The following is a 19,863-nucleotide window of genomic DNA, read 5'->3' as shown; positions in this document are numbered from 1 at the left end:
CAAATTTATTGGGAAAGAAACTGGACTCCAGGATCTCGGAGCACCCAGGCCAGGCAAAGGCTCCAGTAGCCAGCTACCAGCTACTACTGGTTACCCAGGATTAGCTACATCCAGGCCCAGCAGCAGCTACCACCGGGCCCTGTAGCAGCCACCACCAGGCCGAGGAGCAGCTACATCCAGGCCCAGCAGCAGCTACCATAGGGCCCTGTAGCAGCCACCACCAGGCCGAGGAGCAGCTACATCCAGGCCCAGCAGCAGCTACCATAGGACCCTGTAGCAGCCACCACCAGGCCAAGGAGCAGCTACCCTGCAGCAGGTAAAACAGTCAGCGACCTAGCTGGCAGTAGCAGTGTGGCTTGTGAAATTGTTGTTTTTGGTGGCAAGATGGCCACTAAAGAAATTAAGAAAGACATTGAAGACTTAAAAAATGCAGTGAACATGATGTCTGATGAAATGGCAAAAATAGCCAACCAGCAACATACAATAATAAATCTGATGAATGAAATTAAAGAACTCAAGAAACAGAACGAGGAGCAAACGAACAAGATTAAGTTCTTGGAGAACCGTGTATCGAGAATGAATGATGTCATTATAACCGGTATGACGATCAAGCCACAATCTTATGCCAAGGCCCCGAAAGGAGTACAACAACAGGACAGTGATGAACATGATGACTCAACGGAGGCACAGGTAACATCTTTCCTTCATGACAATGATATCTCTGTAAACAGAGACGACATTGAAGCATGTCACACTATACCAACAAAGAACCAGAAAGTCAGACATGTTGTCATAGTCCACTTTGCCAACAGAAAGAACAAAATTGATCTTCTCAAGCAGGGCAGTAAGTTAAAGGGCACAAATGTCTATATTAATGAGCATCTCACCAAAGCAAATGCTGATATAGCAAAACAAGCAAGGTTCCTGAGAAAGAAGGGAAAAATCCAGTCCACATGGACTGCAAATTGCAAAATGTTTGTCAAATTGAACGGGAATCCCGAACAGGCCAAAGTAATGTGTATTAGGAGCACTGAGCAGCTTGATAATTTGTGCAACCATTAGATCAAGTCCAGGAGCCATGTTCATGACTCTGAACACATAGTGAACAAGTAGTTTTATTTCTTTTATGTTATTTTTGTATTTTCATTTCTTTCTTTATGTTTTGTTCTCACCCTTATCACAAACATGTCCGATAACATAAATGATTTTCGGTACATTGGATGTCTTAACTTGGACCAAAACTTAACAGAATATGAACAGGTTATAGATCCGGAACATAATCTTTTTAAGAACATTAACACCAGTTGCTGTTATTATACAGAGAAGCAGTTTAACAAAAATATTACTGTTGAACATGGGATATCTATCATTCATTTTAACAGCAGAAGTCTTTATACAAACTTCCAAAGTATAAAAGAATATCTAACGCAGTTCAAAAAACCGTGGGGATCAGAGATAATCAATAATATGACTCTATCAGACTCTCTAAATTAAATAAAATGTAGGCTGTAAAGCCACCAGTATACCTCTATGTATATGTAGAATGAGAAGGTGTGTGGACACTATCAAATAAATGAGTAAAGAGACCGAGCAACAATTATCAGATGTATCAGAAGAAAAAACAAATAGTAATGCAAATAATTTTAACAGAATGCACAGTACCAGTACAAACAACTCACAGTAAATTATACCAATATGTACAGTATCAGTACAAACAACAGTAGACACGTGGAATTATACCAATATGCACATGTAAACAGTCCCGATTCTAGAATAAACGGTACCGTATGGAAACGATGCGGCCGGTTGGAGCTCAAATTGAATGGGAAACAGAGTCCAGTGTTCACTTAGCTGGGCGATGTCCGTCGATAGCTGCCTCCGTGAGAAGAGAACAGATGGAAGGGAGGGGGGTATCACTGTCCGAGGGCTGCCATAGAATGGCAACGAGGATGTCAGCCAACCAACACTCGCTACCCGGTCCCTGGTTGCAGCGATTTGCGATGCTGGCCAGCTAGGAGTTAACTAGCAGCCAGTACAGTAGAGTCCTCTCTCGTCTAGCTAACATTTAGCCGTGTTTCTTACTGATCCATTAGAATAGAAAGCCAGCTTGACATCGGTTTTGAAGCCTTTTTGGTCACGGAGCTCCCTCCATCTCTTGAACGCCTGACTGAGGTTTACTCTTGTTTTTCCTCTTCTTTTATCACTCTCCTTTTTGCTCTTCTTTGCCTCCTCAGACAGAGGAGCTTGTTTTCTTTTGCTAGGCTGTTTTTTCACTTGTCTCCAAACTTTGTCCGTCTGCCATTGTGCTCATGACTCAACTATCTCATGCCCGGCTCCTCATAAGGACCCACTCCAGTCCCTGATTGACTGACCGACCAATTTCGCAATACATCCAGTCCCTGATTGACTGACCGACCAATTTCGCAATACATGATGCGTTTCCTGCCATAAAAGAAAATTTTTTCCGTGAAATTTCGGCACCGGTGGCAGAAGCTTATTGCAAAGATTGCAAAGCCACTAAGTAACTTATGTAAACGCTGATAGTCTGATTTTACTGTGGCCACTACCCTGTGCAACCCACATTATTTTCATCATGATATATTTTGGAAAAGATGCTATCTGTTGCCTCTTTAAATCAAATCAAGTTAATTTATATAGCACATTTTAAAACAACTGCAGCTGACCAAAGTGCAATACAAATTAAAATAATGACACAAATATACAGCCATCTAACATGTACACAAATATAAAACAGAATAACACTGGTAACAACAATTGCATACAAAAAGATTCTAAAATACTAAAATATCAAAACCATTACAAACAACCAAAGGCCATTGAAAAAACATACATTTTAAGATTTGTCTTAAAAAACAGAGTGTGGAGGATCTATGAGGTCGGGCGCCGGAGTAGAGGCAGATAAGTTCAGCAATGTACTGGGTTGCCAGCCCATGTGTGGCTTTAAAAACAAATAAAAAATACTTAAAATCTGTCCTGTATTTGACAGGCAGCCAGTGCAGGGATACTAGCACTGGTGTTATGCTGTCTCTTTTTCTGGCACCAGTAAGCTGTGGGCGAGACAAAGATGACTGGCCAACACCCATGTACAGAGAGTTGCAACAGTCAAGCCTTGAGGAGATAAATGCAGTGGTTACAGTTTTCATGTCATTGTGAGAGGGGATGGGGATGGAGTTTTGCAATGTTTCTTAATTGGAAATACCAGCCCTTCACCACAGTGTTACTTTGTTTGTTGAGAACACAGTCAAAAATGACACCAAGATTCCTGGCATGGGTGGTCCACTTAGTGACAAGAATTGTTACACAACTTGTTGGAATTTTAAAAGTGGTGTCGGAAACAAAATTGACTAATCTAGACTGTTGACACTTACCACGGTGGGGTGTTGTGGTTTTTACTTCGGCACAGCCCAAGAATATACTGATGAGGAGAGAAAACAAATATTGTAACACAATACTCATGTTTTCACAATACAGTTCACACATCATGAGCTGTCCTTCACTGTCTGTAATTGCCTCCATCTTAAAAAATACCACATTAGCTATGAATGCCTTGTGTCCTCCACTGGTACCCACCCTGGCTCTTAACCCCAGGTTAAGCTGCATCCTGTGCTTGTACATTAACAGCTCTGGGACCATGTCCGTCACTGAAGAGACAAACTCTGCCACTTTCCAGTAGTTCATCACTGAAGAGACAAACTCTGCCACTTTCCAGTAGTTCATCACATCTTGTTTCTTCAGAACCTGACACATGGAGGCTGCCATAAGCTGGAAAGTTGGGACCAGGAAACGCAGCAACGCCAGATATTTGATTTGCTTAGACCTCTGGAATACATTACCAAGTCAAATCAAACTGCTTACCACTTTGAATTCACAACAAAGATCAAATGCTAGTTAAAAGCAAACCAGAGCTGCAGCCACTCTTAGCTGAATGCACTCAAACCATTAAGGGTTATCAGTGTAAGTGCTTTGGTTTATTGTGGTATGTGTACATTATGTACTGTGGTATGTGTTAAGTGGGATGTCTATTGTAGAAGATGTATTCTGGGATATGCTGTGGTGTTTGTATTGTGGTGTGTATACTGTGGTATATGCACTGTAGTGTGTATTTTATTGTGCCTTCCGAGTCTATAGTGTATTGTGGTTTTATGATGTTTTAACCTGTATATTTTTAACAACACTGTAGGTCTACGTGTAAAAGCCCACCTAGGGACAAGAGTTGTAAATTAGCAACAGCTATTAAGTCACTGTGCAACTCATCAGCCCCATGCTCTGTATTGGAACTATGTTAAATTATATTTTAATTGGTATTTTTTATTAAACATATAAAAAAATATCATAATTTCAACATTTGGACACAACATTCCATTATTTAAAAAACCCCCATAAAAACAAGATTGCTGCTGTTTATTAGCTAACTGTTTCAGGACAGCGAAGTGTCTTGAATGCATCCTTACTAGAAACACTGAGTGCATGTTCAATAACAACAGTGTTGCTGGAAGTGATCGAGACACAGCACATTAAAGTCCCACCCCCACCTGAGGGGAAAACAATGCATCAATTTCCACTGACTTTGTAACGAGTGAAGATGCCTCCTTGTTTTCCGTCTGCTAGCAAACAGCAGAAAAGTGTCTAAAAGCTGCTGCATGATGGGATACACTACCAACAGGGTAAAGAACCCAGACTTTAGTTTTTATAACCAAACTGTAGAGGCTGAAGCTAACTAACTCCACACAGGAGGGCTCTCCCACCCTAGGTTTGAATCCCCCACACCTGGTTCGAACCCCCCACCCTGGGCTCAAACCAGGAGCCCTCTTGCTGTGAGGCAACAATGTTAGCCACTGCACCACCGTGCCGCCATATTGTCAATATTAACTTTTCCTCTCTGGTAGACTTAAGATGCTCAGAGCAAAGGAATATTTCCCACATCTATTTCCAAACAGGTGCGTCGGAAGGGGACTGAATGATGAATTACTTCTCAGTGTCTTTCTGTGATCCTGTATATTAGTGCTGTCACGGTACCAAAATTGGGACTCATGGTACGATACCAGTGAAAGTATCACGGTTCTGAGTAGTATCACGATACCACAGCAAAAATTAGGCAAATGTGCCTTTTGTCATTTATGAAAAGATGAATCACTTTTCTATAATACATCAATGATATTTCAATGGAATAAATTACTTATTGACTTATTCATACTTCAAAAACAGCATCAATAAGTGATTAACATAGGGGGGATCAAAATAAAATAAATAAATAAAATAAAAATCAACCAGCCACCCTCCTTCCCTGATAAGTTAAGAACAGGCTCTTCAGTGCGGTGAGGTTTGTGGACCGTTACCTGCCACAAAGAGAGAAATGTGAACGACTCGTTTCTCCTCTGACACGTCACATACCTGTGTGCCGCCACGGCTCGGCTGTTCAGGTATTTCTGGGCAGTCATGACACCAACAAAGAGGAAATTATTGGACCTGGAGCCGGGCTTCTCCGTCGCCGGTAAGCTGTTATCTTGCACCGCGGAGCACTATGGCCGCCATATTGTGACCCCCGTTCAACCCACAACCGGCAGGATTCGCCTTTCGTTTCTGCTGCTGGTTGAAATCTGTACTCGCACAGCGTGCTCCTGAGTGATTTCTTTTGCTCGCACAAAACTATTTTTAGTCGCAAATGCGAGTAAAATGCTCGCACCGTAGAGCTCTGTGGAAAACAAATCACTGTAGCATAGCCTATATAAACAAATCTAGCCTACAAGTAAAAATAAATAAATAATAACTTTCATTGCTCAAAGATACTCAATAGCTCAGCTAATACTTGACATGTCACTGGAAAACAAACCACTGCAGCAGCATATTGAGCGCCAGGTGGCCAGCGCGCGGCGTTATTGGACGGCGCATGGACACTCACCCTCTTGTGATTGGACTTTGAACTTATCCCACAGTAGTGATACTGTGAGGTACCGTAGTACTACGGTATTCCAATATTACGGTATCATATGTACCGTGGTGTTTTAGTACTGCGGTCTACCGTTGGTACCAGTATACCATGCAACACTTAAGCACACATGAGAGGGAGTGATGTTGTACTGTATATCGTCAAGGCTGTGATTCGGTATAGGCACGAGGCGATGACAATCACAGCCGTGACGAGTGAGTTAAAGTTAAATGAGTTAAAGTTTGAAACAGTTTTAATAAAGTAGTGAATTTACAATACATGAGTTCTGTTTTTTTGACTTTTATGGTGGTATCGAATGAGTATCGAGAATCGTGGAAATTCACTGGTATTGGTATCGACTACTGAAATTCTGGTATCATGACAAGCCTAGAATACATTTGTATTTATTAAGCAACAATTTAAATAAAACAAGAAAAATGTTCTTTAAATATAATTACAATGAAATAGAATAATACATACTCAGAGTTGGGTATAACGCGTTAGTTTGCTGTTTGAGTAATCAAATACTTGAGTACATTTTCAAACAAGCCATCAGATACTTCCGTTACTTTTAGAACGTTGGTCCTTCAGCTCCGAAACAGCAACGACTGTCTTTTGGTTCTAATAACGGAGATAACGTTAAACCTATCAGTCCGAAAGAAGTCATGAAGCTTGTGGCCCGCTACGTTGTAGGAAATGCTGCCGTTGTCTACGGTGGAGTCTAAAAAAAGGTGGAGGAGGACTCGCTGACAGGTCAGACTCAGGAGGACTTGCATTAAAGGATAACTTTGGTATTTTTCAACCTGGGCCCTATTTCCCCATGTGTATGTGTGCGTATGATTCATAGGTACAGTTCGTTTTAAAATTGGTTCAGTATTGAGGGAGGCGGATGCAGCTGGCAGCCGCGAGGTAGATATGGGGGCAAATGCGTCCCGTATAAGTTTGCGCATTAAAAGTGCTTTTTTTTCACAACTGACCGGTTCAGATCGCCAGTGTTATCTCTGTAAATACCATAAATAGGGTTTTTCAAAAAATTCAAAATGGCGGAAAATCTATATAACTGGAAGTTATGGGTTCTTGAGGCAAATTTGTTCCTCATGAGGAGAGGCATCTCTGTGCAAAGTTTCATGTCTCTATGACATACGGGGCATGATATATGCCCATTCAAAGTTTGCAATTACAATTGGTTGCTATAGCGCCCCCCTTTGGCCAATTGATGTAATATTTCTTCATTCGCATCCTCCCATGACCCTCTACCACTGTGCCAAATTTCACATGGATTGACCAAGTCAGTGAGGAGAAAAACATGGAACAGACACACCCACAGACAGAGTTTTCGTCATTATATAGTAAGAAGATATAGTAAGATAGTAAGATGGTGAAAAAGATCAAACTGACAATGTACATACAATACAAAGAAATGACACGCAAGAGGGAAAAAAACAACACAATTGAGTTTATTGCAAAGGGTGTTCACTTGTTTACATGTCATAGGCTACATAAACAAACACATGAAATAAAACCTCACTAATAATGGGAAAGTGCAAGGAATTTCAGCCTTGTTTTTATATACAAAGTCCATCAGTCAGACAGCTGCCTCAAAGAAGCCTGAGTCCAGGTGGGGGTACTGCACCAAGCAGGACTACTCAGTTACACAGTTAACTACATGTAAAAACTTCTCTGAATATTTGTTAATAAATAAAATACAAAGTTTTCAATCCAGTCGCTTGCACTGGTGAAAACTATGTTCTTGACATGTGTCCGGTTGAATGAGTGAATGTCCAAAACAATGAAGTCTTTCTGGGTGATGTTCCCATTTCTTTGCAGAATGACAATAACAACAGAAGTAGATGACCTTGATAACTTGATGCAAACATGAAACATGAAGTGATCCAGATTAATTCTGCATTTTATAATTTGCTGTGCTCACAGTAAGAACAGTAAGTTCCCACACATAAGCTCAAAATGACTTCAACTTCCTCTGTGACCTTAAAACACCTGATTCAAATCATCTGTGACCAATGTTACCTCCTAGACTATACACACATGCCATCTAGTGGTCAAAAGTGTTATAGTCTATACATACAATTCATACACAACTAGAAAAGCACTCAGAGAGTGCAGACCTCCGCCAAGTAAGTGATATTTCCTCAGATTTTGCAGCCTGCATCACAATTAGGTTATTTGCATCACTATCATTATTAGGTTATATATGCCTTCACCATGTAGACACTCTGGTGTATTTATTTCGATGTTATTTTGTAACAACACAGAAAATAATATGTTTTTTTTGTATTTTTCACTTTCTTTTTTTTCCAACACAGAACATTAATTTCAACTTTAGAATTACAACAATATTTAGCAAGTAGAACAAGACGTGCTTTCCGGCCACCAGATGGCGGTATTTCACCGTCTTAATTGCTGCTGAGGCTGTCAGACCATAGATTTATTTTAATTGCTGCTGAGGCTGTCAGACCATAGATTTATTTATTATTTTATCCACTTTGCTTCAACCGATGACCACCAAAATTGTATCATCTGTTCCTTGTCCCATTATCAACCTTTCCTGAAAATTTCATCAAAATCCGTTAATAACTTTTTGAGTTATTTTGCAGACAAACAAACAAACAAACAAACAGACAAATAAACCACCAACGCCGGCGAAAACATAACCTCCTTGCCGGAGGTAACTATGCATTAGAATATAAATACACATGCTAAATGGTTCCTTGAACAACCTGACTAAAGAGGTCAAAGTTGGTACAACCCCTGAACACTGTCTGACGTATAACTCCGTGCCATACAGTACCCACTAACGCCTCCTCACAGCCCTGATGACTGAGTCCTAACTTCCGTTCCCATGGAGCCCTCTCAGTGCGCATCCACGGCACTGGAGCGCTTATCTTTCAATAACACTGCGTTGAAAAAGCTGCCGGTGGATGACTCGGATGAGCCCGGGTCCCGAACGGTCCAAGCGGCATGTTTCTCCAGAATCCGGGCTCTGCAGCCCCTGGTGCGCCCGACCTTCGTGGCCCAGTCCCAGTCTGCGCTGGCTCTGCTCGGCCTGACTGTGCAGGAAGTGTTGGGTAATCCTGTGGGGCCGGAGTATCTGAGCGGCTCCAGGCTGCTGCCGGGCTCCCAGCCGGCTGCGCACTGTTACAGCGGACACCAGTTCGGACTGTTTGCGGGACAGCTGGGGGATGGAGCGGTGATGTACTTGGGGGAGGTGGAGTCCGGCACCCATGGGCGATGGGAGATTCAGGTGAAAGGCGCAGGAGTGACACCTTACTCCAGGTAATTTTTGCTGTGTGCAACATATTTGGATCAGTTTATGTATAATGATCCACCTTAAAGACAGGTTATAGCTCTGGGACAAAATGCTGGATGCAGTTTCCTCTGACCAAATGAGAATATGTTCATTTCAGCAGGTGACACAGCCAGTCTTTTATAAGCTTTGCTCACCAGAGGCATGTGAATGCACTAACCCAAGCAGAGCTGCTTAAAAGCTTAACTGCTTGGCACACATCCTTGCTTAACAGCTGTGTGCTGAGGAGAACCAGAACACCTATAGTTCCTCCAGATGATTTAGTCTGTTTACACACACAGATAGTATAAGGAATATTTGAGAGCATAGAGAATATATGAATATTCTTGTGTAGTATAGGCAGTGCTACACCTCCGTCCAAAAAATAAAAAAAAATGAAATAAGAGCTAATTAAACTTTGAGACATTCAGTCTTGACTGACAAAAATAATAAAAACAGGATAATAGAGATCCATACAAGAGGGGGTGTCGCACGAGTCTCAATCCGCTCAAAAACAATCAAAATAATATAATTAAATTTGAATAAATAAACACATTGAAATTGACAGTGAAAATAATATATACAAACAGGAATAAATACAAAAACAAAAAATTGGCAGGGCAAGACAAAACAAAAAAAAAATCACACTTCCAGGCCCCCAGATTATACAAAATAATTCCAACCCCCCCCTCAGATTGGCCCTTGAGCACAGTTAGTCATCCTAGTCAACATAGATTCATAAGAGGCAGTTTTTATCATAAAGTTGACCCATTCTTTTACTTCTGGGGGCTTTGTTGACTTTGACAATTAATAGCCTATTCTTACACAATTGTTTAGATAACAATAGTAATAATAAGAATAAGAATATGGTATAATACACTATGTGCACATTTGCAAAATTCACCTAAATTTTTTTAATTTCTTTTTTTTTTTTTTATTTGTTTTGATGCTACGCTCAGGATGGCCTTTGCCTTCTCATTTTCTCTTGCTCTAATGCTCTCCGCATGCACTCCACTTCACCATACCCATCAATGCTCTAGCCTGTGATGATCACCCAATGACTAGAGGACTATGGTACCCTTACTACAGACTGACCATTGGTATTTAGACTAGACTTTAAAAAAAAGTATTTATGTATTTATTTTTTTCACATTTTGCTGCCCCCTCCTCAGGGTTGCGCCCTTATTGGCTACCTATGTTGCCTATAAGAAAAGCTGCCACAGTGTATAGGCTATGCATGTCTTAAAAAGTAGGGGGACATTGTAACCTGACATGGAATGTGAAAGCATATTCCTGAACTTTGAAACATGACATCAAAGCTCTTAACAAACTCAAGATCGACTTACTAGCCCTTTCCTGAGCTTTCAACTACTTCTCATAGTTTTATCGGTAAATGCAGTTTGTTCAGTTGACAAAGTGAACTCTCAAGAAAAATCAATTAAATGAACCTTTTTTTTTCATTTAATTGCCCATTGGGCAAACTCCATGCACTAAGAGACACTGTGAGATCTAGTTGAAAGATAAGGAAAAAGATAGTAAGAGGACCTTAAGTGATTTTTTTTTTGTGTGAAATCACATGGTTTTGATCAATGGCCGAAATATGAAGAAAAGGACAGATAAATAATGCTGTTTTTTAAAAGCTCTGGAACTTTACCAGAACGTATGAGACAGTTTGCAAGTTAAACTACTGTAAATGTAATCCAGTACCAATCATTTTTCATTGGATAACTAAATTAATTTATCTGGCTGACACAAAATACATAACCCACTGGTTAATCAGAGCTGAATATCAAACAAATCTGTTTGACACATTTTCTCAGAGATGGCGATGGCAGGAAAGTGCTTCGCTCCAGCATCAGGGAGTTCCTATGCAGCGAGGCCATGGCTGCCCTGGGGATACCCAGCACCCGTGCAGCCTCCCTTGTGACCTCTGACCTTTACGTCAGCAGAGATCCACTCAACAGTGGCAGGCGCATTTCTGAGCGCTGCTCAGTTGTCCTGCGTGTCGCCCCTTCCTTCATCAGGTAGGAAACATTTAAAGTCTTTACAGGCACACACAAAAAATTGACTGTAGTGCTATTTGTGACAAATATTGACATTTTATTTTTTGTTTCAGATTTGGTTCTTTTGAGATCTTTCTAGGCCGTGATGATTTCTCAGGTCTGCAGGGTCCCAGTGCAGGGCGGCATGACATTCGCGCTCAGCTGCTGGATTACGTCATTGAGACTTTTTATCCTTGCATCCATCAGGCTCATAGTGACCGGAAAGACAGGAATATGGCTTTCTTTAGAGAGGTGAGGATCGAGGTGTTAATAAGATGAGTGCTAATAATGACAGACGCTGTTTAAGGCTTTGTCTCTCTTTAGGTTGGTTCATTTTATGTTGGTGCTTTTTGCATTCTGATCCTCAGATTTTACCTGTTTATTCCCAGGTGATGATGCGAACCGCTAAACTAGTGGCCCAGTGGCAGTGTGTTGGTTTTTGCCATGGTGTCCTTAACACAGACAACATGAGCATCTTGGGTCTCACTCTGGATTATGGCCCCTTTGGTTTCATGGACAGGTAGGCTGCTGAGAGTGGAAGTGCATTTATTTATTTGACCAGAGTGTCCTCTTAGCTTTTACCTCTTAGAGTACTCCCGATATGAAGAACTGGTTCCCAAGCTTGTCTCAATAAAGTTCACCATAGACCATAAAAATAATGGATGCAGCTGATGTTACCCACTGGTTTGTGGACTCCCATTTTAAAGCCTCGAGTTCAGCATTTTGGCTGTCGCCACCTTGTTTTTTTTTCGGCAAAGAGTGGAGCTGTGAAGGAATAAGAGTTGGATCTGACTCAGAGATTATGGTGACACCTCACAAACAGCCTGACTCTCAAAGCGGCCCCACCACCAATTAATTATGCATAACTTTGAGCCTTAAAATACGCAAAGTTAGTATGGTAGATGCTAGCTTAGTCAACACAGTGCATTTACAGCCATGGTTAACAAAGATAATGCTAATGCTAATTTTTTGCTTGTGGAAACCGAGACCAAAACCGTTAATTGTAGAAGCCTGTAAATATGTTGATTTCCATTGTAAAGTTGGGTATTCTAACATGGGTAGATGCATTGACCATAGAATGCATAAGAGAATGGACATAGCCACCATGACGTCACGTATTGCTTTGTGGATTCCCATTTCTTGCTTCGAGTCTGGCATTTCCGTTGTTGCCATCTTGGATTTTTGGAGCCAGAAGTGACCATACTTGGACGAAGGGTGGAGCTGTGGAAAAGTGAGGGGTGGATCTGACTCAAAGACTGTGGTGACACCTCACAGACAGCCTGTCATTCAATGTGGCCCCACCCTTAATTAATTATACATACATTTAAGCCTCAGTAAAATTTAAATAGGTGAGTTATATAAAAATTCTATCTCTGTACAGTTGTCAAGAATGTTGAAATTAGCTATAGAGACCAAAACCGGTTTTTGTACCAGACTGAAAACATGTTTATTTCTACTGTAAAGTTTGACGTTTTAACATGGGTGTCTTTTGGGTTTGACTTGCTTTTGGAGCCAGCCTCTAGTGGCCATTAGGGGAACTGTTTTTGGCACCTCTGCCTTTCCTTCATTTTTCAGCTCACCACTTGAGTTAAACTTAAAAACAATTTCAGCTCTGCCTTAGTGAAATGGTTAATTAGATTACAATCTGTTTGGACATACATTAAGGAAAAATATACACATTGTACACATTATATAATTACTCATATGATATTATATATGAAAACTTTTCCACCCGTGTTTCAGATTTGATCCAGATTTCGTTTGCAACTCCTCTGACAAGAGAGGGCGCTACTCCTATCAAGCCCAACCGTCTGTGTGTCGCTGGAACCTGGCTTGTCTGGCAGAGGCATTGGGCTCTGAGCTAGATGCAGCTGAGGCAGGGGCTGTCCTGGATGAATTCATGCCAGCATATGAAGCCTTCTACTTGTGTATCATGAGAAAAAAACTGGGCCTTGTGAGAAAAGAAGAGGCAGAGGACAGCGAGCTCATATCAGACCTGCTGCGCCTCATGCACAACACTGGTACAAATAGTTATGAGACAAAGTTGGAAATGTCAGAAAAACTTTTCCTGGTAATGCTTCTGCAGTCTTGGCATGGTGCTATAATATAATGTGTTTCTAGGTGCAGATTTCACCAACACCTTCCGCCTGCTGAGCCATGTCCCCTGGCCTGAGGAGGGCGAGAATGAGAGGGCCACAGTGGGGCCATTAGTGGACCTCATCCTAGAGCAGTGTGCCTCTATTGAGGAGCTTAAGGTGGCTAATAAGCCAACTATGGAGGACCGGTGAGGGAGTGTATGGTGGTTGGATACATGTGTGTGAGCAGCTACTGTATTATAAGAACATACTGTCTCTAGCTGCCCCACCATATACTCCTAAAAAAATATGCATTTAATCCAATCTGAGTAGTGCACAGTTCAAATGACTGAATCTCTCCTCATCTAATTTGTATTTCCTTTTAAATGCTAGCATTTTGGGGAAAAATCTAACCAAGACAATATGTAAGTGAAATGTGTGTCTTGTAACATTTGGTAGGATTTATGTTGAGAGCACCAGAGTTGTGGTTAACATCACTTACCTCTAGCGTTCTCTCCTTTTCTAGTGAGCTGGCGATGATTCTGTCCATGGCACAAACCAACCCAGTCATGTTTGGGATGGTGGCAGACAGTCCAGCTGTGTCTCAGCAACTGGAACGGATGGGACGGCTAAAGGAGCTGCTCAAGACAGATCAGGATGAGCTTAAGAAAAAGCAGCGCGATGACTGGATTTGCTGGGTTAGCCGATACAGGTAAGTAAAAGAGATAGATTTCTAAGTTCCCCTCAGGAGTGTCTTATCATCTTTTTAGGTTTTGGTTCCACTGCCCGCAGCAAGGCTGCTGTTTTCAATAAAATGAACCCACTACACGCTACCTGCTTAGCACCAAACAGCAGATAAAGTTAGCAGTTAGCTTTTGAACGTAGTGCAACATTCAGCAGAAGAGCTGGATATTTCCCTCAAAGCAGGGGCAGGCAGAAATGTGGAAAGACAAAAAAATACATTCACGTCCTACAGCTCTCACCTCTCTCTCCCAAGCCCCTCCCATTAGATGACCACAGTCATATGCACGCGCAGACTCTAAATGAGACAAGAATTAGCTACCTAGCGAACCCATGTAACCTCCACCTCACTCCCGGCCACTGTGAACTGCTTCACTGATAAGTAAACTGTGCGCAGTTTTGCAAAACTGTACCCACGGTACACAGTTTATTTATTTTTCTCCCCCCTGAGCTTCAGGACAATGACCACAAGAGGGAGTTAAACCACCGTTTAACATTAATTAACATTAGAAAACAGATGGGATATCAAATATAGACTGATGTACCAAGTACATTATATACACAGTAAACCTCTGATAATTAAAATTTGCACACACAAATAAATATCATCCTGAATTCACAAATTCTTTATTTATTATTGCTTTTTATGCACTCATCTAACTTTTTTCTTTTAGTTACAGGACTGACGTTTTCCTAACCAGAAAAAAAAACACATTGCCCTGCTCTGCCTCTGATTGGCTAGTACTCGTTGCCATCAGGGTCAGAGCCAATTAGAAGCAGGATGCGGGTGGGAAAAAACTCTGCTGTCTCCTGTGTGTATGGGGAAAGGGGAGGGACAGAGGGAACAGGCAAGACAAACTATCCTACATTTAAATAACATATCGAAAATATCTGCTTGACAGCTTATTATGGAGCTGGGCACAAGCCCAAATAAGCAACTACGTTTTAGAAACAAGCCCAAAAAAACCACGACCCGCGACTACCGATATTTGTCAGCGACTTTACAGAAAAACAAGCCCAAAGTCGCTTATAATAAGCGGACTTGGCAACACTGCTCCGGAGCTGCTGCCTCCTCCTGGTGAGGTGGTCTGCAGCAGCAGGGTTTTCTCTAAGTCCACTTAAATTGTTAAGTTGCTCTAAGTTTATTATGGATTTTTTTGCCTAGTGATGCCAAAATAAAACTCCCTTCCCCAGCTTTAAGGACTATGTGGAAACCAAAATAGAGCTAAAAGGAGAGTGAAAAATTTCTTGGTGGCCAAAAACATGACCCAAATTCATTAGTTTTGTACAGTTACATATATGACACTAACATAGTAGTGTATATGTGTACTTGAACCCAGTGATGTTAGAATATGTGATATTCATACATATACAAAATTCTTTAAATTTTGAAAATGCACATATATGGCACTCCACTATATGTATGACATATGTGATTCCAGCATATATGATATCTATTTCCCTATGAGATGAATCAACTAATTTACTTTTCTTTACCAATCTCTCTTGCGCTGAAAAACCAGGAGGCGTTTAGCCAGGGAGTGTGATGGCACAAGCGACTTGTCTCTCATCAAAAAGGAGAGGCTCAGTGTGATGAACAACACCAACCCCCAAGTTGTCCTACGCAACTACATCGCCCAGAATGCAATTCAGGCTGCAGAAAAGGGAGACTTCTCGGAGGTCAGGAGTCCTATGAATGTCTCTGACTTTGTCAAAATCTCCATTGGGACATCTAGATCCATTACAGCTGATATAAAAGGCAACATGGAGTTCAGTAGTGTTTCACAGGGTTCCCCCCAGAGAGTAGTTAGCCAACATTTGCCCTCAAAGGGAGGAGGACAGGGTTGTGAATGTGAGACACTATATCTGAGTTGGCCACTAGGTGGAGACAAAAAGCCATCAGTGGGACAGACAGTAATCAATCAATCAATCAATCAATCAATCAATCAATCAATCAATCAATTTTATTTATAAAGCCCAATATCACAAATCACAATTTGCCTCACAGGGCTTTACAGCATCCCTCTGTCCTTAGGACCCTCACAGCGGATAAGGAAAAACTCCCCAAGTAGTAGTAAACTAAATGTTGCTGTATGACCAAGAGATGCTTTCATGGACTGGGATGTCTCAGTGGAGTTTGTCTAGAGCAATGTTGATTTTGTATTTCTATGAGAGCAATTTGAATCCTATTTTCAAGGACTAATAGAAGTAACCCTATCTGTACCAGGTCAACAGGGTCCTCAAAGCTCTGGAGACACCATATTCTGATGCAGTTGGGCCGGAGCCTTTGGATGGACTTAATGCGTGTGGTGAAAAGGAGCAGAACATGAGAGAGCCTGCCTACAACAGGAAACCTCCTGCCTGGGCACAAAGGATTTGTATCACCTGATCATCTTAGAGCCTCCCAGACAAGTTAAGGAGAGAGGTCTGTTTCCGCTGGTGGACCATTTCAGAGCAAACAAGATGTGGCTGACTGCTACTACTGTTGCTGCTCTCCACTCCCACCTCAGACTTTCTTTCCTGCTCCCTGAAAGGAGGATGTTATATAACCAAGTGTGTTCCAGGGTTTATCAGCCTGTTCATAGATCTGTTTGTGTGATCATAATGATTTTATTGCAGTGTTTAAAGCTGTTGAAGAGTAATACATAGACTGTGTTCCTTACGTTGAATTTGACTAAATTTGACAGAATCCTTACAAGTAGTCAATGAATTTGCTGATGAAGTATGACGGCTCAGATGACCAGTCACACGATGACCTGTCTGGGCCTGAAACACCAGGAACACACTGACATCAATTAATTACAGAAAGTGGACTCATAAAGTCAACGTGTCAAGTCATAGATATGAGAACACTGATTACCATTATTTTATTTGAAGCTACTGTAACTAGGATAGGGAAAAAGATTGTTGGGATTTTACATCTAACATTCTCATGAAGTTTGAAATAAAAGATCACATGCTGTTTATCACAAAGTGTGTAAATTGCAAGGTTTGTTTTAATCCTACACACATTAGGCATGAGCTCAGTATTTTAAAGGTCCAGTATGTAAGATTTATGGGGATATATTGGCAAAAATGGAATATAATATAATAAGTATTGTGATGATCCCTGTGTCGTAACAAGTATGTTTTCTTTAGTCTTTAATTCTGGGAGCGATAAGAATTCTTGTGTTTTCCTTACCTTAGAATGAGATGTTTATGTCTACACAGGAAGTGGGTCCTTGTCTATGGAGATAACCATATTGCACTGCCATATTTCTGCAGAAGCCCAGAATGGACAAACCAAACACTGGCTTTAGATAGGGTCATTCACGTTTTCGTATCTGTTTCAATATGTAAAAGCCCCTCCACAATGAGCAAATGAGTGTTTTTACTCATTTAAATCACCTAATGTGTTTGTTTTGGAGAAGAAGAGACCTCTGCTCACAGTGAAAACCACCTGAACGTCTGGGTCTTAGGTTATCAATGAAAAAAAGTGCTCACATATTAGCAGTTGCTGGGCTAGAAAGACATGACATTGCTTTATTTGGTGTTTTAACCAGTGATGGGCAGTAACAATGTACAGTCATTTCAGTACTTGAGTATCTGTACTTTACTTGAGTTATTTCTTTGGAAACTTTGACTCCACTACATTTGAAAGACAAATATTGAACTTTTGAGTCCACTAAATTTCAAAGAAGGCTGAGGAAAAAGCTTTGGAGAGTCCAGATGGCCACTGGGACTTCATATTTTTTAATAAGTAAATGATTCTGACTATTAGAAATAATGCGTACATTTTTTTTGTTTCAACAATTAATCAAGCCTCTAAAATCATCTTTGACTTTACCAAGCAATATCCTTTGCTTAATAATTTCTTCCATCTGAGTTTAATTTGTAAATTTAGTTATGTTTTTATTGCAAACACATAAAAATGTGACATATACATGCTGCCATCTGTCTGACTTTTCAGTTGTTTTTGGCTTGATATGTTGTAGTGTCATTTGTCCAACAGATGGCACAAACCAGATGTATTTCCAAGTGACAGAGTGGGCTCTGTGAATCAGGTCTGGTTCGTTTGTTTCTGTCCCTCTGCACCTTAAATGGCCAGCACTTTCTTAGGAGTCTTTCTTTCTTTCAAAAAGTTACTTTCTTGCTTGCTCTCTTGCTTTCCTGCCATCTTTCTTTCTTGCTTGCTTTTTTTTTTTCTCTTTTGGCTTTCTTGCTTCCTTTCGTGCGTTAGTGCTTTCTTGCATGCTTGCTTTGTTGCTGTCTATGTCTGTTTGTTTAGATTAGGCCAGAGGTGTCAGACTCATTTTAAGTCATGGACCACACATACCCCCAATTCTTTGTACACGATTTGCCAGAATTGATGGCAGGGCCTCTTAAATGACACACACCTGGGCATTCCCTAGCCTGTTCCAATGTTTGTTCACCAAATTCTAGGAAGGAGCCTTGCCTAACCCAGGTCCCACTGCACCAGCATAAGGTCAGACAATTACTCTGAGGATTTCATCCTGGTACCTGACAGCAGTCAGGCTACCATGGAGGTCTATGTGACCCTCAAAGGATATGCCTCCGCAGACCATCGCTGACCCACCGCCAAACCAGTCACGCTGAATGATGTTACAGGCAGCATAATGTTCACCACGGCATCTCCAGACTTTTTCATGCATGTCACATGTGTCCAGTCTGAACCTGCTCTCATCTGTGAAGAGAACAGGGCGCCAATGGCGGACCTGCCAGTCTTGTTCTCTAGTGAATACAGTGCTGGGCGGTGAGCACAGGTCCCACTAAAGGATGTCGGGCCCTCGTGCCACCCTCATGGAGTCTGTTTCTGACAGGTCAGAAACATGCACACCAGCAGCCTGCTGGAGGTCATTTTGTAGGGCTCTGGCAGTGCTCCTCCTGTTCCTCCTCACACAAAGGAGCAGATACTGGTCCTGCTGTTGGGTTGACAGTTTTCTTTTGTTTTGTGACATGTGCTTGATGTACAAATTGATTCATGACCTTGCACCACCACCACTCAAGCAATGTGTGTCATTCTGCAGGGACAATGTAAGGGTATCCAGGGCCTCAAAGAGAGGCGATTGTTTCACCAAATTTAGGAAGACCACTTTTGGGCAATCAGCATTCTCATTCCAAGCAACTGGAAAATGGAACTCAGTCCCACTCCATATTAGAAACTGTGCAAGTCTTAACAGTTTTAAACAGTCTCTGAAGACATGGCTAAAAGAGAATCAATCATGCGATCATTGATCTTTGTATATAGAATGTATTTTGTATGATGTTTCCTCTGTAATGTTGTTGATACTGTTGTTTTGTTTTTGATATTGTCTGTAGTGTTTAGAATGTGTTTTATTGTCTTTTTAACTTCCTGCCCAGGGACCACAGATGCAAATTAGCTATTTAGCTAACTCTGGTATAGAACCTGTTCTGTACATGGTCCCTGTCAACTAAACTAATAAACTAAACTAAACTAAGGCCCTGTCCAGCTCTGCTAGTGTAACAGCCAGTCTCCTGGTATCTCCTCCATGCTCTTGAGACTGTGCTGGGAGACACAGCAAACCTTCTTGTGACTGCACATATGGACAAGCTGGACTACTTATGCAATCTGATTGGGCTGCAGGTACCACCTCATGCTACCAGTAGTGACAAAGACACTATCAGAACACAAAACTAGAGAAGAATTAGTCAGGCAGGATAAGGAGAGACCAACTATCTGTGGCCACCACATATAAAACACTCCCTTTTTGGGGGTTGTCTTGCTTTTGCCTT

The 19,863-nt window shown here is 41.4% G+C and overlaps 1 protein-coding gene across 2 annotated transcripts; it reads left to right on the top strand.

Moving 5' to 3' along the window:
• Window positions 1-8,429: 8,429 nt before the first annotated feature.
• Window positions 8,430-17,082, top strand: selenoo2 (selenoprotein O2). Of its 2 annotated transcripts, XM_050036492.1 has the most exons (9): window positions 8,436-9,241; window positions 11,072-11,275; window positions 11,368-11,545; window positions 11,683-11,813; window positions 13,037-13,314; window positions 13,415-13,577; window positions 13,895-14,080; window positions 15,633-15,789; window positions 16,337-17,082. In XM_050036492.1, exons 1-9 carry the CDS (start codon window positions 8,808-8,810, stop codon window positions 16,505-16,507), a joined length of 1,902 nt encoding a protein of 633 aa, XP_049892449.1. In that variant the 5' UTR covers window positions 8,436-8,807; the 3' UTR covers window positions 16,508-17,082. The 2 variants fall into 2 exon arrangements, with proteins under 2 accessions (XP_049892450.1, XP_049892449.1); XM_050036493.1 differs by lacking the exon at window positions 15,633-15,789 and having other exon boundaries at window positions 8,430-9,241.
• The last annotated feature ends 2,781 nt before the right edge of the window (window positions 17,083-19,863 follow it).

Source organism: Epinephelus moara, chromosome 23 (assembly GCF_006386435.1).
Source record: "Epinephelus moara isolate mb chromosome 23, YSFRI_EMoa_1.0, whole genome shotgun sequence".
NCBI lineage: Eukaryota > Metazoa > Chordata > Actinopteri > Perciformes > Serranidae > Epinephelus > Epinephelus moara.
Note: the sequence above shows the minus strand (reverse complement) of the source record. Positions and strands in the feature narration are given on the sequence as shown.

Bases quoted from the DNA above. Each gene is read 5' to 3' on its own strand.
- selenoo2 (XM_050036493.1), top strand. From the start codon at position 8,808: ATGGAGCCCTCTCAGTGCGCATCCACGGCACTGGAGCGCTTATCTTTC. The intron at 11,276-11,367 runs GTAGGAAACATT...TTTTTGTTTCAG, and splicing joins GTCGCCCCTTCCTTCATCAG to ATTTGGTTCTTTTGAGATCT. The intron at 11,814-13,036 runs GTAGGCTGCTGA...CCCGTGTTTCAG, and splicing joins CCCTTTGGTTTCATGGACAG to ATTTGATCCAGATTTCGTTT.